The sequence below is a fragment of the Callithrix jacchus genome, chromosome 1 (genome assembly GCF_049354715.1).
Source record: "Callithrix jacchus isolate 240 chromosome 1, calJac240_pri, whole genome shotgun sequence".
Classification (NCBI taxonomy): Eukaryota; Metazoa; Chordata; class Mammalia; order Primates; family Cebidae; genus Callithrix; species Callithrix jacchus.
The window spans coordinates 80,031,864-80,049,699 of record NC_133502.1 but is presented as its reverse complement, the minus strand read 5'-3'; the positions used below and the strand labels follow the sequence as shown (position 1 = coordinate 80,049,699).

Here is a 17,836-nt window from a genome sequence, read left to right as displayed (position 1 = left end):
TCAAATGTGTTCTGAATTTCTGGCGTGTCTTCAGATTTCTTGGATCAGACAAGGTTCCTGGCCCCTTCTGCACTGTCAGGGTGTCTCTCTTTAAAGTCTGATGTAATGAATTCTGAGAGTCAGGTTTTTGCCACTGAAATGGTTTCTCAAGTCAGCTCGACGGTTCCTTGAACAAATAGCCCTTGCTAAGTGGGAAGCAGGGGCCTCTGTGAACAGTTTTACCTGGAGAACGCCTCTCAGACCTAGACCCTCTCCCGAGCTTCAGAGCAGAGGCAGAAGAGCCCACAAAGGAGCAGATCCTAGATTTGTATGGTCAGAAGCAGTTCTTGATCCTTCTTCCCAGAATGAGCCACACTTTGTGGTGAAGCCTCCAGAAGCCACCACAGACTGCGAGACAGTGGGTGGTTTGGGCCAGCTTTGAGAAGAGCAAAGTGAGCTGGGTGGGGGCTAGGGACAGGCTGCTTAGGAAAGGCCACATCATTGCAGAGCTTGTGAGGGCTCTGCAGCCCCCAGTCCCTTTGTTCTCCACTCTTTACACATGCACACTGCTGGTAACACATGTGACACTGGAGACTTTGTCCCTACCTCATAGAATCCCACCATGATGATACATGAAAGGTTTTCCGTAGTTATCTACTTCTGACTCTTGGGAAAGCTTTAAAGACATTGGGCATGAAAGGATCAGTGAATTTCCAGGGACCCCTCGTTTGTGGCAGAGCCAGGAGAATAACAGTTTCGTTCATTCTTCCACAGGTGAGTCACCAAAAGCATCTTATCCAAAGGGGCTTTTGAGAAATACATCCCAGTTAAAACAACTAAAACTGTTTGTCTTAAAGCATCTCATCTCTTTTTACAAGACTTTCTGTGGATTGTCTATACCAAGGGTAAACAGTATTAGTAAGAAAAATAGTTAAATGATGCACAACAAATATTTTTCTGCTTATTTTGTGTTTTGGAGACCAAAGCTTATCCTATTGTCCAAGCAAGAGTGCGGTGGCACAAACACGGCTCACTACAGCCTCTACCTCCTGGGCTCAAGTGATCCTCCTGCCTCTGCCTCCCATGTAGCTGGGACCACAGGTGCATGCCACCACACCTGGCTAATTTTTTTTTTAAGTTTCTATTTTCTGTAGAGACAGGGTCAATACTGTGTTGCCCAGATTGGTCTTGAACTCCTGAGCTCAAGCCATCCTCCTCCTCTGGCTTCCCAAAGTGCTGGGGTTACAGGTGTCAACCATGGTGCCTGCTAAGTTAATTTTAATGAAAGAATAGTGTCTTATCCTGTTGTGTACATTAATTCAACTAATCCTCTCTTGTCTTTATTTCTTTGTGTGCATTAGAAGCACATGTGCATTATTGTTAATTGGGAAAAGTTCATGTTCACACAATAAAAAATAGCAGTTTAAGTCCCATGATTATTTCAGAGTTGTCATAGATACAGTGCCCAGAACTCTAAGTGGTGCTTCCCATGCCTTTTCAAGGCCTGAAGGGCCCTGTTAACTTCGGCATCTTGCTCCCCAACTGAATTGCTTAGATTTGGGGAGGTGAATCTAGGAGCTGTGATGTAGGCCAGACCATGTGACTTCCTTTTTCTGTCCCCCCAGCTGAGGCTTCACAGTTCTCTACACTCTCCAAGAGCCACAGAAAATGAACACATTTCAGGTGAGCTCTTTATTCATTCCCCACTTTCTATCATAATGGATTTGTGAGGTTTAGATGGGTCCTTGCATTAAATGGAAAAGGAGAAATAGATCAAATAAATCTTGAGGGAAAATATATACAGTTTTACTCTGAACTCTGTTTGCTGTGAGCTTTTAATAAATAACCTTTGTCAGGTTTAGTGGGTTGCCTCCAGTTACCAGTTTGCCAAGATTTCATGTTAGTCATGAATGCACATTAAATTACATTAAATGCTTTTTGTATATCTGTGAATAAATCTATAGCTGTGTCCTTTATAAATATTGTGAATAATGGATTTTGTAAAAGTAACTTGAATTCCTGTATAGACCCTAGTTTCTAATGAGTGTTGCTTCTTACATGTTTCCTAGCACTTTTTGGTCATAATTTAGGATTTTTATTTCTGTATTTACAAATTGGATTAAACTATACTTTCCTGTTTCCCTGTTCAGTTATGGTATCATGGTTGTCTCATGAAAGGAAATGGGCACTTGTTTCTTGTTTCTTCTTTTCTGATAATTTAGAAAAGTGAGAAAATTGTGTTATATGTAGATTTTGTGAAACTCACCTATGAATTTGGACCTTGCAAAGACTTTTTGTGTGAAGATTTTGATTATTGAATAAATTTATTAGTTGGTTAATCAGCTTCTTATCATAAGTGTATACTGGATTTGTACTTCCTCAATATAGTTTTGTCATTACATTTTCATAGAAAATTGTAATCATTTATTTTTTTCTTTTTAGATTTAGTAACTGTTTATTGTTGGTTAACCATTATCAAACAAGATTTTTCTTTCTCAATATACATTAAGTTATAAATGTACAGAGACAAGTTATAAACCAAAAAAAATGAGATATTAAGGTATTTTAAAAACCACCTTGCATACACAAATTATAAGATTTATTATAATTTTCATACAACTTTACCACCCTAGTCCTAATATACTTTAACACTGAAGATGCAACTTGCCTGCTTACTTAGCACTTTACTTAGATATATTTATTAAGATGCAAAAGTTCATAATGTACGTTTACTAAAACTAGAAAGACTTTCAATTTTAACATAAAATGTGTTTGAAATTTTCAACTAGGAATCTGAACATTTTGCTTTTACATTTTATTTCATGTATTTTATTATCCCAGGGTCTAAGTCAAGACAGGCCTTAACCAAAATGAAACAGCAAGACTACAAAATCCTAATAAATGCTGTCTTTCCTTTATACTTAAAAACATTTCTTTAAAATGTTTTGTTTCAACAGCTTTTGGGGTACAAGTGGTTTCTTGTTACACGGATGAATTATATAGTGGTGAATTCTGAGATTTTTAGTGCACCTGTGGCCTAGCAAGTAATGTACATTTTACTTAATAGGTAGTTTTTTATGCCTAGCACGTTTTCCTAGCCTCCCACCCTCCCCTTTCTTGGTCTCTAAAGTCCATTATGTCACTCTGTATGCCTTTGTATACTCATATCTTGGCTCCCACTTATAAGTGAGAATATACAGTTTGGTTTTCTACTCCTGTGTTACTTAGAATAACAGCATCCAGCTCCATCCAAGTTGCTGCCAAAGACATTATTTCGTTCCTTTTTATGGCTGAGTAGTATTCCATGGTATATAGGTACCACATTTTCTTTATTCAGTCAGTGGATAAGGCGCTTAGGTTGGTTCCACATCTTTGCAATTGTGAACTGTGTTGCTACAAATGTGTGCTGGTTTGTATTTCATTTATAATGAGTTCTTTGCCTGTGAGTAGATACCCAGTAGTGGGATTGCTAGATCAAATGGTAGATCTACTTTTAGTTCCTTAAGGAATCTCCATAGTGTTTCCATAGAGGTTGTCCTAATTTACATTCTTACCAGCATTGTATAGGCATTCCCTTTGTTCACATCCATGCGAACATCGATTGTGTTTTGACTTTGTAAATACAGGGCATTCTTGGAGGAGTAAAGTGGTATCTCATTGTGGTTTTAATTTGCATTTCCCTGATTACTAGTGATGCTGAGCATTTTTTTCATATGTTTGTTGGACATTTGTATATCTTCTTTTGAGAAACGTCAATTCATATCCTTTGCCCACTTTTTGATGGGATTTTTTTTCCAGCTGATTTGAGTTCCTTGTAAATTCTGGATACTTTGTCAGATGCCTAGTTTGTAAATATTTTCTCCCATTCTGTGGGTTGTCTGTTTAATCTGGTAATTATTTATTTTGCTGTGTAGTTTTTGCTTTTTAGTTTAATTAGGTCCAGTTAATTTATTTTTGTTTTTCTTGCATTTGCTTTTGGGGTCTTATTCATGAATTCTTGCCTAGGCTGATGTCCAGAAGAGTTTTTCAAATGTTGTCTTTTAGAATTTCTATGGTTTCAAGTCACAGACTTAAGTCTTTGATCCATCTTGAGTTGATATTTGTATAAAGTAAGAGATAGGGATCCGGTTTCATTCTTCTACATGTGGCTTGCCACTTTTACCAGCACCACTTATTAAATAGGTCAGAGGTCCCCAATCCATGAGACCACTGACTGGTACTGGTCTGTGGTCTGTTAGGAAATGAACAGCACAGCAGGAGGTGAGCAGCAGGCTTCTGAGCTCTGCCTTCTGTCAGATCAATGGTATCAGATTCTCATAGGAGAGGGAACCCTATTGTGAACTGCACATGCAAGGGATCTAGTTGTGTGCTCCTTAAGCGAATCTAATGCCTGAATCTAACTAATGATCTGAAGTCAATCAGTTTAATCTAGAAACCATCCACATACCACCCGCCTCCAGCTTCTGGTCCATGGAAAAATTGTCTTCCAGGAAACCAGTTCCTGGTGCCAAAAAAGTTTGGGATTGCTGAAATAGGGTGTCCATTCCCCTGTTGATGTTTTTGTGTGCTTTGTCAAAGGTCAGTTGACTGTACATTTTTGGCTTTATTTCTGGGTTCTCTATTCTGTTCCATTGGTCTGTGTGCCTGCCTTTATACAAGTACCGTACTGTTTTGGAAATTATAGCCAGCCTTGTAGTATAATTTGAAGTCTTGTGATGCCTCCAGATTTGTTCTTTTTGCTCAGGATTGCTTTGGCTATTTTGGCTCTTTTTTGTTCTGTATGAATTTTAGGATTGTTTTTTCTAATTCTGTAAAAGATGTTGGTATTTTGATGAGAATTGCATTGAATTTGTAGATTGCTTTGGGTAGAATGGTTATTTTCACAATATCGATTCTTCCAGTCCATGAGCACAGGTTGTGTTGCATTTGTTTGTGTCATCTGTGATTTCTTTCATCAGTGTTTTGTAGTTCTTATAGAGTTCTTTCACCTCCTTGGTTAAGTATATTCCTAGGTTTTTTTGTTTGGTTGGTTTGTTTTTGTGGCTTTTGTAAAATAAATTGAGTTCTTGATTTGAGTCTCAGCTTGGTAGTTGTTGTTATAGCATTGTTACCGATTTCTTTACATTGATTTTGTACCTTGAGACTACTGAATTCATTTATCAAATCTAGGAGTCTTTCGGAGGAGTCTTGGATTTTCTATGATGATATCGTCTGCAAACAGTAATAGTTTGACTTTTTCTTTTCCAATTTAGATGCCCTTTATCTCTTTCTCTTGAGCAATTGCTCTGGCTAGGACTTCCAGAACTATGTTGAATAGGAGCGGTGAAAGCAGGCATTCTTGTCTTGTTCCTGTCTCAGGGGGAATGCTTTCAACTTTTCCCCGTTCAATATGATGTTGGCTGTGGGTTTGTCACATATGGCTTTTATTATTTTGAGGTAAGTCCCTTCTATGCTAAGTGTGTTGAAAGTTTTTTTCATAAAGAGATGCTGGATTTTGTCAAATGCTTTTTCTCCATCTATTGAGATGATTATATGATTTTGTTTTTAGTGTTGTATATGTGATGTATCACATTTATTTACTTGCATATGTTAAATCCCTGCATCCCTGAGGTGAAACGCACCTGATCATGATGTGCTTTTTGATGTGCTATTGTATTCAGTTAGCTAGTGTTTTGCTGAGGATTTTTGCATCTATGTTCATCAAGGATATTGGTCTGTAGTTTCCTTTTTTGTTGTTGTGTCCTTTCTTGGTTTTGGTATCAGGGTGATACTGGCTTCATAGACTGATTTAGGAAGGATTCCCTCTTTTGCAATCTTTTGGAATAGTTTCTGCAGGTTTGGGACCAGTTCTTCTTTGAATGCCCGGTAGAATTCAGCTGTGAAACCATCTGGTCCTGGGATTTTTCTTGTTGTTGGCAATTTTTAAATTCTTAAATTACTCATTCCATCTCCCTACTTGTTGTCTATTTGGGGTTTCAATTTCTTCCTGATTTAATCTACGAGTGTTGCATGTTTAAGGAGGTAGAAGATAGGACGCCCAATCTCTCTGGCTTTTCGGGTTTCTGCTGAGAAGTCTGCTGTTAATCTAATAAGTTTGCCTTTACAGGTTACCTGATGCTTTTGTCTTAGTGCTCTTAGAATTCTTTCCTTTATGTTGGCTTTAGACAGCCTGATGACTATATGCTTTGGTGAAGATCTTTTTGCAGTGGATTTTCCAATAGTTCTTTGACATTCTTGGATTGGGATATGTAAATATCTAGCCAGGTCAGTGAAGTTTTCCTCAATTATTTCCTCAAGTAAGTTTTCCAGACTTTTTGTCTTCTCCCTCAGAAACATCAATTTTTCTTAAGTTTGGCCATTTTATATAATTTCATATTTCTTGGAGACTTTGTTCATTTTTTAAATTCTTTTTTCTGAGCTTTTTAATCTTTTTTGTGTTATGTATCATGCCACGTTTCTGTGTACAGCTGCATGAGATAATAACAGATTTTGATTCTTGAAAAGATTCACTTCCTTATTTATCTCTGTTGCTTTGCTTTAATACAGATCATCTCTTAATTTTGGTCTTTTGTTTTGCTGCTTAAGTTCACTCTCCATATAGCACAATGGTTCCTAACTGAGGGTGTTTGTCCGCCAGAAGACATTTGACAATGTTTGGAGATATTTTTGATTGTCAAAACTGGGGATTGCATCTGGCATCTAAGGGGTAGAAGACAGGGATACTGCTAAACATCCTAAAATGCTCAGGATAGTTCTTCACAAAAAAAGCATTATCTGGTCTACAGTGTAAGTAGTACTAGTACCAAGCTAAAGAAACCCTGTTCTAGAGCGTTGCTCCTGAAATAGAAATCTGGTTGTGTAGAAACCTCTCAGGTTATATGTATCTCTCTATGGGTTCCCCATTACCCCAGCAGAGACCTCTAGGTTGGAAAGCATGCTCCACAGAGTGCTCAGCACAATCCGTTGGTATATGGGAAATGTATACAGGAATCCTATTTACAATAATTTTACCTAAAAAGTCACTAAGCTTCCTCAGTATATTAAGTGACAGTGTATGTGTTTAATTTTAAAATAAATACAAATAAGAACATGAGAACAAATATTTGTGCCACTAATTATGCAATTCAAAAGCATAAGGCAGAATCAGGACCATGATAGGAATCCCTTATGCCATTTTATTTTAAATTCTCAACAGTAAGCATAATGAGTTAGTTAACGAAAACATTTTCCTTTCTCTACTTCTGAACACTCAGATTAATCAGCAATGCACTGTTTCAGGCATCAGTGTCATTCAAGGATGTGACTGTGGAATTCACCCAGGAGGAGTGGCAGCACATGGGTCCTGTTGAGAGGACCCTGTACAGAGATGTGATGCTAGAGAACTACAGCCACCTCGTCTCAGTGGGTGAGCACAGCTTACCATGGGGCTCCCTCCAGAGTGCAGTTCTGTTTCTCCTCTCTTTCTCTCTCTCCATACTGTACCATGTGACTCCCTCTACAGTGCAATTCTGGTTTTCCTTTTTTTTTTTGAGACGGAGTTTCGCTCTTGTTACCCAGGCTGGAGTACAATGGCGCAATCTCAGCTCACTGCAACCTTTGCCTCCTGGGTTCAAGCAATTCTCCTGCCTCAGCCTCCTGAGTAGCTGGGATTACAGGCACACACCACCCTGCCTAGCTAATTTTTTGTATTTTTAGTAGAGACGGGGTTTTACCATGTTGACCAGGATGGTCTCAATCTCTTGACCTCGTGATCTACCCGCCTCGGCCTCCCAAAGTGCTGGGATTACAGGCTTGAGCCACCGCGCCCAGCCCTGGTTTTCCTTTTTTATGTTAGTCACTTTTATTGAGGTGTATTTAACAGGAAATAAAATTCAGCAACTTTCGCTGTACAAATCAGTGAGTTTTGAAAAGCTGTATACAGTCGATTACCACAATCCAAGTAATGGTTTGGAATGTTTTCATCACCCCTCAAAGATTCTTTGAAGCCCTTTGCAGTGAGTCCCCTCCCTCCCTTCCTCCACAACCCCTGGCAACTGCTAGTCTGCTTTCTATTGGAATAATTTGCTTTTTCTCAAGTTTCATATAAATGGAATCATAAATCATATACTCCCTTTCATCTGGCTTTTCTTTAGCATAATGCTTTTGAGACTCATGCACATGTGTGTGTAAATGGTTTATTTTATCCTAAGTATTGCTCCTTTGTGGGCATATACTGTAATTTGTTACCCTTTATCAGTTGGTAAACGTATTTTTTTTCCCCAGTTGGGGCTTTTATGAATAAAGCTGCTGTGAACTTTCACAACAAGTCTTTGTGTCAACATATGTTTTCATTCCTCTTGTGTAAGTAACTAGGAGTGGGCTTGCCAGGCCTTCTGATAAGTTTATCTGTCTATAACTTTATTAAAAAATTCCAAGTATTTTCCAATTAGCTCCACAGTTTTTCATTTTCGTGAATAATGTCTGCGAGTTCTCATTACTCTTTGGTCGCCATTATTTGGAAAATCTAATTGTTTTTAACAATTCTAGTTGGGTTTTAATTTGCATTTTCCTGATGGCTGACAGCATTGAACCTCTTTTTATGTGCTCTTCAGCCACTCATGAATCTTCTTTAAGTGACTAATCAAATCTTTAGCTCATTTTTGTTTCATTTAGTTTTTAATATTATTGTTTGTTTAGTTGCAGACGTTCAGACCTTTATTAGATGTGTGTTTTACAGACTTTTTCTTGCTATCTCTTGGTTCCCTTTTTAAAGAGAAAAATCTTTTCAGTTTTTAATTTTTTACATATATTTTAAGAAATATTTTTATATTGAAATAATTAGATTTATGGGAATTAGCAAAAATTATGTCCTCAACTTAGTTTCTCCCAAAGGTTACATGTTATATAACTATAATACAGCATCAACACCAGTAAATAGACACTGGTACAATGTGCCATTTTATCACATGTGGAGATTTAAGGTAACCACTACAATTATAATACAGAACTGTTATATCACCACAAAGGTCTCTTTGGTGCTATCCATTTATAGTCATATCCATACCCTCTCCCACATTGTCCTTAATCTCTGCTGACTAATCTGCTAGCTCTATAGTTTCATCATTTTGAGACTGTTATATAAATGGAATCATACAGTATTCGATGTGTTGAGACTGGCTTTTTCACTCAGAAAAATGCTCTTGAGATCCAAGTTGTAGTGTATCCATGGTTCATTCCTTTTATTGCTACCTAGTATTTCACTATATGACTGTCATTGTTTAGCCATTGACCTATTGAAGGACGTTTTGGTTGGTTCCAGTTTGGGGCTATTATAAAGTTGATGTGGACATTCATGTTCAGATTTTTTTGTGAACATAAGCTTTTCTTTTCTGAGATAAGTACAAAGGAGTGTGATTGTTGGATTGTATGGTAGGTTATATTTTATTCTTCAATTTTTTTGAGACGGAGTTTCGCTCTTGTAACCCAGGCTGGAGTGCTATGGCGCCATCTCAGCTCACCGCAACTTCCGCCTCCTGGGTTCAGGCAATTCTCCTGCCTCAGCCTCCTGAGTAGCTGGGATTACAGGCACGCACCACCATGCCCAGCTAATTTTTTGTATTTTTAGTAGAGACGGGGTTTCACCATGTTGACCAGGATGGTCTCAATCCCTTGACCTCATGATCCACCCGCCTCAGCCTCCCAAAGTGCTGGGATTACAGGTGTGAGCCACCGCGCCCGGCCCATATTTTATTCTTTAAGAAAGTACCAGACTATTTCCCAGAGTTGCTGTACCATTTCGTATTTCCACCACAATGTATGAGGGACCCAGTTATTCCCTATCCTTTCTGGTACTAGACATTGTTGCTATTTTAGGTGTTAGTGGTTGAATAGGTAGTGATGTCTCATAATGGTCCTAATTTGTATTTCTCTAATGGCTACTGATAATCATCTTTTCATTTGTTCATATGCCATCCATATATCCTTAGACAGTAAAATGTCTATTCATGGCTTCTGTTCATTTTTTAATTGGAAGTTTGTGTATTTTACCATTGACTTTTGAGAATTTAGATAGTCTAGATATGAGTCCTTTGTCAGAAGATGTGTGGTTTGTACATTTTTATGCCAGTCTGTACCATGTCTTTTCATCCTCTTCATTGGGTGTTTTGCAGAGTATAAGTTTTTAATTTTGATGAAGTCCAGTTTATCAGTTTTGTAAAAGTGTTGTCATTTCTAAGAACTCTTCACTAAGTCTTTGGGCCAAGGATTTTCTCCTATTTTAAAAAGTTGTATAATATATTCAACATTTAAATTATGGTACATTTTGAGTTAATTTTTGTATAGGGCATGAAGTTTAAGGTTTTTTTCACCTATGGATATCCATTTGCTCTATTCAGCACCATTACCCTTCATTGAATAGCTTTTTCACCTGTCTCAAAAATCAGTTGGCTGTACTTGTATGAAACTATTATATTCCCACATTAAATTTCTTTTTCAATATTGTTTGAGCTATTTTAGTTACTTTGCCCTTGCATATGCATACTGTAACAATTTCATTATGTGAAAATCTTACTGGGTGTTTGATAGGAATTAAGGCCATAAGCTACCAATTTTGTGACAGTTAACATCTTTACTGTTTTGAGTCTTATAATTCATAAACACAATATATTTCTCGATTTACTTAGATCTTGATTTCTTGCTTCAGTGTTTTGTAGTTTTCAGTATAAAAGTCCTATGCATGTTAGATTTAGAAGTCAGTATTTCATTTGGTTTAGTAATTGTTAATGGCATTGTGTTTTCAATTTCTGTTTGCATACAAAGGTTGCTGGTTTATAGAAATGTAATTGATTTTTGTATGTTTGTTCTTTTATTCTGAGCTCTTGCTGAACTTTCTAGGAAGGTTTTTGTAGATTCCTTGGGTTTTTCTTTTTTAACATAAGGTATCATGTCGTCTGTGTACAGGGTTAGTTTACTATCTTCCTTTCCAATCTGTATGCTTTTTATTTCCTTTTCTTGCTGTATTATACTGGCTAGGACTCCTAGCACTGTGTAGAATAAGAGTGGTAAGAGTAGTCATCCTTGCCTTGTTCACAACCTTAAGGGGAAAGCATCTAGTCTTTCACCAAATGATCTTAGCAGGTCCTTTGTGGATATTCTTCATCAAATGGAGGAACTCCTACTGTATTCCTAGTTTTCTGAGAATACTGGTTATGAATGGATATTGAATCTTGTCAGTTACTTTTTTTCACACTAATCTGTTTATTGAGTTATATATGTATATATTCCATGTTCACTTGTACAGGAGGATTTACATGGCTGTATAAAGATGGCTAGGGGCACCGCGATCTTCTGGGGCACTCACGGTGACAGGGTGGGGTTAAAACTGGCTGCCCTAGGAGAAGCGGAGGCCTAGATTGAAATAAGTTTCCTGAATATACAAAGGTGGGGGGCCACGAGTTTGCTGCCAGTCATCGAGGAAACGTTTAGCTTTCCAAAAATATGCTGGTTTTGATAACACCTCTCTGCTATAGTTTTCTTTTCTTTTAATTTTAGAAATAAGTTTATATGTATGATCTGTTTTCAGGTGGTACAGGGAGAGAAGGAAGGGCAAAGCAGTAGCTCTCAGCTCTGCACTGTCCTAGTCAGGTCCTTTGCGGAGGGGGCAGCAGGGCCCACGCTGTCGTGGAGTTTGCGCACATGTTTCTTTAAGTCAAAGTTTCTGCAAAACGCTTTGCCACAAGTGGCGCACGTGAAAGGCTTCTTGTCATTGTGGGTGTGCATATGGAAGGTCAGGTTGTAGACCTGGTGGAAGGCGTTGTTGCTGATGGTAACTGCTTCTCGCCACTGTGGTCAGTTTGTGGTTCTTGCAGTTCCCTTTTTGGTGAAAGCCTTTGCCACAAAATTCGCAGACGAAGGGCTTGTAGCCCGCGTGGATGAGGATATGCATGTTGAGCGTGGAGCTGCGGTTGAACGCTTTGCCACACTGGTTGCATTTATGCGGCTTTTCCTGAGTGTGTATAATTTTGTGCCTGCAGAGCGTGCTGGCCTGGCAAAAGCCTTTGCCATAGACTTGGCACACGAACGGTCTGGCTCCGGTGTGGACCGGCATGTGGCAGGTGAGGTTATAGTGAGCATTAAACACCTTGCCACACACCTCGCAGGTGAAGTTTTTGGGCTTGCCGTCTGTGGAGCCCCTGGCAGCTTGCTGTGGCCCTTAACGCCTCTGCGTTCGGCAGTCAGGGCTGAGTTCTCCTTCAGTACCTGCTCCAGCGGCGCCGGCAAGCGCTCCTTATGGGGGTAGGGAGCCAGATGGGGGAACTTGTCTGCAGCCAGGCGGGCCAGCTTGGCGTTTTCCAGCAGAAAGAGCTTGGGGTGAGCAGCCAGGGCGGCGGGGCCTGCACATTGAGGAGGCCAGAAAGGAAGAGGTCGCTGCTGAGGAGCTCAGACAGTGGGTACGCGGTCGAGTCCAGGTAGTTGAAATAGTAGAGCGAGCCGCTGGCCAGCAGTCCCATGGCCTGGTTGATGACCTGCGGCTTGATGACCCTGCCCGCGGGCAGCACACGCCACAGTTGGTTTTGCAGAAGCCGCTGGCGCCGCACACTGGGCCCCACCCCGCCACGGCCACCGCCACCGCCGCCTTCTCCACCGCCACCGCCCGCCCGGAGGCCGCTTTTCCAGAGCTCCGAGTAACTGAGCAGTGTCTTTGACGGGACCTCGTAGCCTAGGGGCTGGAGGGAGATCATACAGTGAGCAAAGTTTGAGCAGTTTCTTGCCCTGGCTGCCATCCGCCTCTGGCGCTCCATGCCAGGGCTCAAAGGGCCTGCGGGGCTCCAACGTCTTGGCCATGATGCGCTCGATGGAGAAGGCCAGTGTCTTGGAAGTGGCTGGCGACGCTCCTGTGCGCGGGCAGGCTGGGGGCACCATGGTCTCCAGGGAAGCCGAGCTTGCCACGGCACGCAGAGCCAAGCCGAGCCAGACTGGCGGGTCAATTACTTTTTATGTATCTACTGTGATTACATGGTTTTTCTTCATTACTACATTAATGTGGACTAGTTTTGAAATGTTGAAACAGCCTTGCATACTTGGAATAAACCTTACTTGGTGATGTCATAGAATTCTTTTTATTTATTTGATTCTATTTGCTAATACTTTGTTAAGTAGTTTTGCACTTCAGTCCGTAGTTTTATACTACCTTTATCTAGTTTTCCTATCAGGATAAATCTGGCCTCATAAAATTAGCTGAAAAGTGTTCCTTCAGATCTTCTGTAAGAGGTTGTATAGAAGTGGTGTTTATTCTTCATTAAATGTTTGGTAGAGTTATCTGATGAAACCATCTGGGCTTAGAGACATCTTTTTGGGAAGTTTTACAAATCAATTCCTTTAAGTCATATATATGGATACTCAAATTATTTCTATTGGGTGAATTGTGGTATTTTTGCTTTTCTGACAATTAGTCCACTTTATCTAAGTTGTCAGGTTTATATGTGTAAAGGTATTCAGACCATTCCATTATTATCATTTTGATGTCTTGAGGATCTGTATTTATAGACCTGTTTTCTTCTTTATATTGGTCATTTCTGTCTTCTTGCTCTTTTATTTTTTTGTTCACTCTTCCTAGAAGTTTTACAATGTTACTGCTCTTTTCAGTCAACTAGATTTTTCTCTCATTGATTTTTCTATTTTTTTAAATTTAATTAATTTCCACTTTCTACTTTTTCTTTTGCTTATATTATTGTGCTCTTCTTTGTCTAGTCTTTTATTGTGAGATCATGGACTATTAATTTGAGACTTTTTCTCTTTTCTAATGTACACACTTAGTGCCATTAAAAACTCAGCACTGCTTTAACTGTATCATACAAATTGCATATCAGGTTACTAAGACATGTCTCTTATTTATGTCTTCTAATATTTCTTCCTCTTTGATCACTCATTCATACAGTATGAGACTGTGAAGAAATGCAATTAAAACTTAACAACTAGTTAATATCCACTATTTGATAAACACCAATGCAGTTCTCAAGTTATTTAATAGCACAGCCTCAATTTTCATAGGGTAATTTGAAGAGTTTCTGAAGTCAAGAAAGCATTTGTATTAAAAAAAATGTGATAGTTTTTAAAGCTGGGTGAAGGATATATGAGGGGAGGGGTTTACTGAATTTGCTTTTTAAAAGAAAAGTTTCAAATTCAAAGAAAGTGATAAGTGGTGCTTGAGAAAAGCTCTAAGGAAGTCTAAGTGTAAGCTAAATAAGGAAATGTAAACATTCTAAGCATAGAAAAGTACAAGCACAGAGACCCCAGGTAGAAGAGAAGATAGTGAGTACAGAGTCCTAAAAAAGAACCAGCACACCTGGAACAAAGAAAGCAAGAAGGAATATGGTACAAGATGTGGAAGTGGACCAAGTGAATATATATTATTGAATCTACAAAGAACTGAAACAAATTTACAAGAAAAGAAACAACACCATCAAAAAGTGGGTGAAGGATATGAACAGACATTTTTCAAAAGAAGACATTTATGCAGCCAACAAACATATGAAGAAAAACTCATCATCACTGGTCATTAGAGATATGCAAATCAAAACCACATTGAGATATCATCTCACACCAGTTAGAATGGTGATCATTAAAAAATCAGAAGACAACAGATGCTGGAGAGGATGTGGAGAAATAGGAACACTTTTACACGGTTGGTGGGAGTTTAAATTAGTACAACCATTGTGGAAGACAGCGTGGCAATTCCTCAAGGATCTAGAACTAGAAATACCATTTGACCCAGCAATCCCATTACTGGGTATATACACAAAGGATTATAAAACATTCAACTATAAAGACACATGCGGCACCGTTCATGTTTATTGCGGCACTGTTCACAATAGCAAAAACTTGGAACCAACCCAAATGCCCATCAGAGATAGACTGGATAAAGAAAGTGTGGCACTTATACACCATGGAATACTATGCGGCCATAAAAAAGGATGAGTTCATGTCCTTTGCAGGGACATGGGTGAAGCTGGAAACCACCATTCTCAGCAAACTGACACAAGAACAGAAAATCAAATGCCACATGTTCTCACTCATAGATGGGTGTTGAACAATGAGAACACATGGACACAGGGAGGGGAACATCACACACCACAGCCTGTTGTGGGATGGGGAGTCTAGGAGAGGGATAGGAGGGGGTGGGGTGACTGGGGAGGGCTAACATTAGGAGAAATAACTAATGTAGATGACGGGGGATGGATGTAGCAAACCACCATGGCACGTGTATACCTATGTAATGAATATGCATATTCATTATGGACTCCAGAATGCACATGGACTCCAGAACTTAAAGTATAATATAATAATAATATGGATTGAAAGAGTTGATTTTTAAAATTCACCTAAATATATGCCATCTACAAGAAATTTACTTTAAAAATTATAGGTAGATTGAAAGTAAAAGAATAGAAGAAGGTATACCATGGAACATTACCATAAAAAAGTAGGATTGGCTATGTTAATATCAGAAAAAGTAGACTTCAGAGCACAGAAAATTACTGGTAACAGAGTGATGTTACATGTCAGTCTTCTAAGAAGACAGCAATTTTCTAAATGCTTCAGCGTTCCAAGACATACATCTTATGCAACTGTAGTACAATGTCAGCACCAGGAAGCTCACACTGGCCAACAGGTGTATAGTTCTGTGTCATTTATCATATGTACAGATTGATGTAACCACAACTATAGTCAAATAAACAGAACTATTCAGTCACCACAAAGAGCTTTGTCCTGCCCCTTTATATAAAGTCACGTCACCCCGACTCCTTTTACTATCCCTTAACTCATGGCAATCACTAACATGGTAAGCTATCATTTATTCTGATACTTTTCAGGCACTCCCTCTTCTCCTCTCCTTCTGAAACTTCTGTGACACAATTATTAGATATGTGTTATAGTCTCAGGTCTCTGTGGCTTTAGTCTGTTGTCTTTGTTCAGATTAGGTAGTTTCTACTCTTCTATATTAAAATTCATGGATTCTTTCTTCTGTCTTCTTCATTCTGCTGTTGAACCCACCCACTGAGTATTTAGTTATTTTTCAACTCTAAAATACCTACTTCATATATCTTCTCTCTCTTTGCTGAGACTTTCTGTTTTTTTGTTTCATGTTTCTTATTGTTTGTTTAAACTTTTATATGATGGCTTATGTAAAGTCTTTGTCAGCTACTTCTGTGCTATCTCAGTGTTGGCATCTATTGATTGTCTTCACTCAACCAAGTAGAAGTTGTCTTAGATCTTGGTATGACAAGTAATTTTAGATTGAACCTATACATTTTGGAAGTTATAATATCTGTGTCTTACTGAAATCTTTTCATGTAGCAGGCATTCTCTGACACCACTGTGGCAGGGAGGGGTGGGTTGCTGTCTTATTATTAACAGTTGGGCTGAAAATACGAGTTTCCTACTCAGCCTCTGTTGGCACCTGGAGGAGGAGGCGATTGTCATTACTGCTGAATGGTGGTGGCAGTTCAGGATCCCCATTGGGCCTTCACTGATAACACCCTGCATCAGAAGGTGCCTCATTACTGCTCCTCACAGGGCTTCTACTGACACTGTGGGGCAGGGGACCTTGTCACTGCCTGGCTTGGAGACATGTCTCAGGCCCCAGTCAGCCCTCTCTGACATGAACCCTGGTGGAGGAGTAAGGGAGCCTTCTTACAGCCTGGTGAGCATAGACACTTGAGTTCCCCACTTGGCCTTTCATGGCAGCAGTAGAGGTGGAGGACGTGTTTTTTATTTTGTGTTTGGCTGAAATTAGAACAGTTATTGTCTAAAGGTTTTCAATCTTCATAGGCTGTCTCTCTCCTGAACCTCTGGCTCGAGAGCACAAGCTTTGGGTTTTATGTTTTGTTTTGTTTTTTCACCTTCCCATTCATGTTGCTTATTGCCAGCTTCTCCAGCTTCTAATTTGGAATATATGAGGCCAAAGAGTAGATGCAGGGAACTCATCATTGTCATTCCTTGAGTCCGAAGGTCCCTGAACAATCTGCTGTCTTCTCTCTACCTTTCAGTATGTTTTTAAATATATAATATCCATAGTTTTTAGCTATACTTACCAGAAAGGCTAGGAGAAAGTACCTCTACTCCATATTTCTAATAGAACATGGCTTTTTTATTTTAAATTTTTGGCTGTTTGAAGATTGCTTTACTATTATTGATTTCTAATTTAATTCCTATTTGGAGAGCAACATTTTTTAATCCTTTTAAAGTTTATTTAAACTCATTTCAGGGCCCATTGTATTATTTATCTTGGTTAAATGTTCCATATGTATTTGAAAATAATGTGTTTTCCTTTCGGATCAATGTTCTATAAATGGAGATCGTGTTGGTTGATAATATTCTTCAAGTCTTCTGTACTCCTTATTTATTTGTAATCTACTTCCATAAATTATTGAGAAAAGAGGTTTACTGTCCAGCTACAATTTTGGATTTGGTTATTCTTCCAGTTTCATCAGGGTTTGCTTTATGTATTTTGAAGTAATATGAGATAGAAGAACATTTGTGATTGTTATATCCTCTTGGTTAATTATTCCCTTTATCATTATGCATAATTTATTTTTATGTGTGCTACTTATGTATTATAAACCCATAATAAATAACATCATTTAAAAAGATAACTTGAAAGATAATATACTATTTAAAGAAAAGAATTCCAAAAATGAGAAAAGTGTATTTTATTTTCATTTTCTTTTTTCAGTTTATGGTTGTCTTTATCTCTAAACTTTTCATATAAATCAAAAATTTCCATAGTACCATTTTTCTTCTATCTGGAAAATTTAAATTTCTTGTAATACACATCAGTTGCTGATACGTTGTTTCAGCTTTTTTTTTTTTAAATCTG

At 38.6% G+C, this 17,836-nt stretch overlaps 1 protein-coding gene, 1 long non-coding RNA gene and 1 pseudogene across 8 annotated transcripts in view; 1 reads left to right on the top strand and 2 right to left on the bottom strand.

Moving 5' to 3' along the window:
• Positions 1 to 17,836, top strand: part of LOC100388384 (uncharacterized) — a 28,135-nt gene that overhangs the window by 899 nt on the left and 9,400 nt on the right. For 2 of the 6 annotated variants that reach the window (XR_618539.5, XM_008993062.5), the window contains exon 2: positions 1,605 to 1,662. Coding sequence is in view for 5 of the 6 variants with exons in the window: in XM_008993062.5 (XP_008991310.2) it covers positions 1,605 to 1,662 (58 nt within the window). In the remaining variant the exon portion in view is untranslated. Of the gene's footprint in view, positions 1 to 592; positions 754 to 1,604; positions 1,663 to 7,232; positions 7,385 to 17,836 lie in introns of those variants that run through there. The other 4 variants (XM_035300949.3, XM_035300942.3, XM_035300961.3 and 1 more) reach the window with 4 other exon arrangements.
• Positions 1 to 17,836, bottom strand: part of LOC144581646 (uncharacterized) — a 29,222-nt gene that overhangs the window by 9,294 nt on the left and 2,092 nt on the right. The gene's annotated exons all lie outside the window — the stretch shown is intronic.
• Positions 2,564 to 16,518, bottom strand: LOC144577866 (fez family zinc finger protein 2 pseudogene; annotated as a pseudogene). The gene is made up of 2 exons (XR_013522720.1): positions 16,401 to 16,518; positions 2,564 to 12,947 (listed from the first exon to the last, which is right to left on the bottom strand). The product of XR_013522720.1 is annotated as a fez family zinc finger protein 2 pseudogene (transcript).